Here is a 5,190-nt window from a genome sequence, read left to right as displayed (position 1 = left end):
TTATAGAAGATGATCTATTGATTGTGATCTGTGTGTGTTTATGTGTGTCTATGTGTATGTTTCCTTTTGTATTTGCTTGTATGTGGTGAAAATCTTATTGATTTGCACCCATACAAGAATCATTCACTGTGGTGAGTCCTTGATGGTCATCATTGAAACTTAATCTGTACACCCAAGATAATGAATTTTCTTGGTTTAGTTTTATGGTTGTGGTTGATTATTATTATTATAATTATTTTTTATATAATTTTGCAGGAGTCTATAACGGCTATCAGCTTCAGCAATAAGGTATCCAGATACATATGTTCTGGTGGAAGTGGTCAAGTTGTAAGAATATGGGATTTGCAGAGGAAACGATGTATTAAATGGCTGAGAGGTCATACCAATACAATAACGGGTGCAATATACAACTGCAAGGATGAACACTTGGCTTCTATAAGTCTTAGTGGGGATCTCATACTTCACAACCTTGCATCAGGTGCCAGGGCTGCTGAACTCAAGGATCCCAATGAACAGGTTCTTTGATTTGTTGCATCTTGGTGCTGTTGTTCAGGTGTTTATGGTTTTGAGTTCTGGTTTTCAAGCTAATTGTTTGTGTTTGGGATTGTAAGATCAGGTATTGAGAGTGCTTGATTATTCCCGGATTAGCCGACACCTTTTGGTTACTGCTGGTGATGATGGGACCGTACATTTATGGGATACAACAGGTCGCAATCCAAAGGTTTGCAGTATGTTACTAATTCATGTTTAAAACAACAAAAACTCAGTATCACTGAGCAAGTTATGCTTCTTTAAAATTTTGTATTCAATAAACTGAATAAAGTCATAGTTATGCTGCTGCTTTGATTCCCAAAAATCCCTGTTTTAACTGTTATTGCACTGCATTTTCTGTGCCCTTTTTTAGATGAATGGCATTATGGTTTACTGCCACATATTTGCAGAGCAACATCTAGATATATAAAGAAATTACTAGCTTCCTTGGCAGATATTTTTAAACATTTTTTCTAGCAATTAAAAACAAAACCTGTGGAGCCCACTAAAAAAAAAATAGGCTCACTGTTTTGAAAATTCATCTTCAAATCATGTCCCAGAAACAGTGTGCAGATGAGTTTTTCAAGAACCTTTTCTTATCGATGAGAAACAATCTGAACCAATCAGGAAAGAAAACAAAAGGTTGGAAGTGGTGAATGATTCCATCATAGTGGAATGATGTTCTACGTTATTTAAAAGAGAGAATATTTTATAACTTTTTTCTTCTTTCCATTAGTTTTGTGATTAAATTAGGTTTGCAAATGATGCCATAGCCATTAATTGGACCCTCTTTCTTTTTCTTTTTGCAGGTTTCTTGGTTGAAGCAGCACTCGGCTCCAACAGCTGGTGTTAGCTTTTCACCGTCCAATGATAAGGTTTCATTTTTATGGCCCTGTTATGTTTATATATATATATATGAATGTAGTTTTGTTTTATGCCATGAAATTGTGAATATTTTTTCAGGGTCAGAATATCTGTCTATATAGTTAAGCATTCTGCCATACCATATTTTTTCTCATGACAGATAATTGCTAGTGCTGGTCTGGATAAAAAGTTATACACGTATGACTCAGGGTCTAGAAGGCCCTCATCTTGCATTCCCTATGAGGCACCTTTCTCGTCATTGGCTTTTAGAGATGATGGCTGGACTCTTGCAGCTGGAACAAGTAATGGTCGGGTGGTGTTCTATGATGTCCGTGGAAAACCACAGCCTTTTGTAGTTCTCCATGCTTATAGTAGTTCAGAGGTACATTTCCTTTCCTCATTTATTGTGTCTTCATTTCTGGTTTTCACAAGTTGTCATGTTCTTGCAATTTTTTCTATATAAGCACATTATGTTGCTTTCTGCTGACAAGTTTCTTTTCTGTTCGGAGTAGCTTTTGTCCAACATTGGCTTAGTGTACTAAAATTCTTCTTTTCTCTGTAACGCTGTTTTTAGGAAGTTTATATCTAGTATTGTAAATGTTTGAAAAGTTTTTATAAGGTCCTTCCAAGTTCCCAATCACCTATTGTGCCTGTCATCATCATGACATAGTCAGGTGATAAAGGGGAGATAAACATCCAATAAACTGCTTCTATTAAAGAGGCATGATTCATGCACAATTACCATTTTGAGATTTTCCACCAATATTTTGTCATTTGTAGTTGTAAGGAAAATAAATAGAACTCTTAATTTTGATAATTTAAAAGATTGAAATTGAAACTTTATGGTAAATTATACTGCTTAATTGAGTTACATTTTCATCTCATACAGCTCCTTTAGAGTCATAAATACATCATGGGACTGTACCATTTTTCAGCTTCTTAGCTTTGCTTTGTAAATTTTTTGGAGTCTTTGTGTTCATCATCATGAACATGAAGTGTTTTAATTTCAATATATGAGGACCAAGTCTGTATTATTTATATTGATTTGTAGGAGTGATTGTGTTCTTACTTTTAGACCATGGTGATGCTTTACACCTTTTTATCTTCATTCATAGTTGATCTCCTAAAGCTCTATGCACACAAATAATTTGTTTAAATCATTAAATGTCAGAAATGAAGATCCAACATGTTGTTCTATTTTAAATCCAATTGAACAAGAGTCCAAATCTTCTGTCCCACTTTTCCTGTTCCACTTTATACTCCACCAACAAATACTTGCTACATGTTTATCTAATTAATTAAGTACTACTATTAATTAATAATTGTAGTATTAATAAGTCAATAATCATAGTATTTAATTAATTAGGTGAACACATGGCAAGTATTTATTGGTGGAGTATAGAGTGGAGCAGGAAAAGTGAGATAAAAGATTTGGACTCATTGAACAATACCTTTATTCCCAACATTGGTACTTCATGAATTACAATAGACTGCCTTTTTATATTCATAAATTTATTTGATGCCGTGCTTAGGCTTTTGAGAGGTAGGGAATGATGCACATCCTACTTATGCTGTACTTCATAATCATAAGCAGATGTGTAATGCCTTTTAATTCAAAGTAAACTAATTGGAAGCTAATGTTAGGTAAAACTATTATAGTTATATAGACCTATGGCGGACTATTCCACATTGTGTGTTATGGTGTCTTTGGTGGGAAAGGAATAGTAGATGCTTTGAGGGAACGGAACGGTCGATTCTTGAGATTAAATCTCTCCTCCTCCACTCTTTGTTTGCTAAGTGTTCTGTTTTCTCTTCTTTTTCTTGCTCTAATCTTTTTGTTATGCTTGATCATTGTAATTTTCAATCTTGATGTATCCCTTTCCATGTACACTCCCAGTGTACTTGGGGCTTTTGATTTATGAAATTTTGTTATTTATCCCAAAAAAAAAAAAGTTTATGATAGGAATGCATTTCCCAGGAAAATTGTATCCACTTGGTCGGTGGCCATTCAAGAGTTTTGCCTCTAAGAAACAAGAAAAGGGGTGTTTTCCTTTTTAAATAGTTCACATCAATGACATCAATTCAGAGATTTGTGCTTCATAAACCTTAATGTTCTTAATCTTCATTTATAGTTTATACTAATCATTTCAAGTGTTTTTCAGGCTGTTACAAGTTTATGCTGGCAGAGATCAAAACATGTTATCGTAAATGAAAGTAATTGCACTACTGAGACTGCTCTTGTAGGAAATGCTGTTGAAGACTCAATTCTTATGCCTGACCCACTTCCTTCTGTGACTTCATCGAGCCTTTCTCTATCTACAGCAGTATCCAGTTCTCGAAATTTGGGTCGACTGGGTGCCTCCATGGAAGCATCTTCACTTACAGCATCCAGCAGTGCATTTGCATCTAGCACACTCCATACATCTACCATAGAGGAAACACCACATCGAAGCCATTTAAGGGCAGGTGGTACATTGGCAAGATTACAAGCTCCTCGTTCTAGTTATAACTTCAAGGATGACATGGAAGTGTTTTCCCCTCTTGTGGATGTTCAGCCAATAACACCCTCACTTGACAAGCTGTGGGATGACCATGAAGGAACCAAGAAGGATCATCTACTTGTAGATAAGAGGCCTCCATCACTGTTGTTTCCTTCATCCACCAGGAGATTCCCTATTGCAGATGATAGTGGCAATGACCATCCAATATTTGATTGGAAATCCAGCTCAACTTCCAAACAGGTCTGATACTCCTTTTAGCTTAGTTCCATTGGATGACTGCACTGCACGAACACCTATTGAAAAACTGGCACTTCCTCCTCCCATAATAATGGGATGGAGGGTGATGTCATGGGTTCAAGACCCCCCATTAGGTCTGTAGCTTACTAATAAAAATCCTCCGCACTGCACAAGATAGTAAAAATATATTGAACTTTTGAATTTTAATGTAGAGTTTGAAGCATGAATCTTGATGTACATGCTCATGCCCTTTAATTTTATACTCTCTTTCATCAGCGCTTATCATTACAAACTTGTGTGAAGTAAAGAAATTATTTTTGTTAAAAAAAGCTTTATGCTTTGGACTGTGAATTAAATTCACTAAGATCACTTTGTTCAGTTCTCTTATTCTGCAATGCCCTAAAACTTAAAAGCCTTTCAGAGGAGAGTTGTAAGATTTTGTCTGCATTATTAACAGGTTTTGGTTTCTACTTTCCTGCTTTTGAGTAAACAATTGAAATTCCTATGAGTATGATTTTTGGACAATAATCTCATTTGACAAATGTTGAACCATGAAACTGTAAAGTGATACTTAATTAAATATAGATGCTATCTATTTTTTCTTTTCATTTTCAGGATTCTCATATATTCTTTTGCTGAGTTTAATTTCCCCAATAAACTTGTTTTGCTATAGGTATTGCCGTATTGCCACAATAAACTTGTGTTATGAGCACATCCTGTTTTTTGAGTGGTTCCAAACTATATGCACTGTTGATTTAAATTCTGTTATAGACTTTATTGTTTTTGTCTCTTTTTGTATGTTGTGATTAGAGCTTGTAATCTTTTAGGATTATTTTGTGAATACATACTGTGTGCATTAAGTATCTCCTCTTTCTCAATCAAATTTGGTTACTTATGAAAAAAATGAAGGACCTTGGTCTGTGCAAATCCTCTATGCATCTGTAAATTGAATATATTTAATGGTGATTTTTCTTTTATCACTTTGTGCAGGATGACACCCGATCTTCCTTTACAATTTTGGGTTCAACTCCTAGTCCATCTTCAAAAAGTGAAGACT

General features: G+C 35.0%; 1 protein-coding gene across 1 annotated transcript; it reads left to right on the top strand.

The window, feature by feature from the left end:
* Positions 1-203: 203 nt before the first annotated feature.
* LOC111997411 (protein NEDD1) lies at positions 204-5,186 on the top strand (the record flags this gene model as incomplete). The annotated part of the gene is made up of 7 exons (XM_065769718.1): positions 204-212; positions 256-516; positions 617-721; positions 1,341-1,406; positions 1,556-1,777; positions 3,558-4,136; positions 5,124-5,186. Coding segments are annotated over exons 1-7 (1,305 nt in total), but the record flags the coding sequence as incomplete, so codon positions are not given.
* Between the last annotated feature and the right edge of the window lie 4 nt (positions 5,187-5,190).

The sequence above is a fragment of the Quercus suber genome, unplaced genomic scaffold, assembly GCF_002906115.3.
Source record: "Quercus suber isolate HL8 unplaced genomic scaffold, Cork oak 2.0 scaffold_1304, whole genome shotgun sequence".
In the NCBI taxonomy this organism is placed as follows: domain Eukaryota; kingdom Viridiplantae; phylum Streptophyta; class Magnoliopsida; order Fagales; family Fagaceae; genus Quercus; species Quercus suber.
The sequence above is the reverse complement of the archived record's forward strand: the minus strand, read 5'-3'. Positions and strand labels throughout refer to the sequence as shown.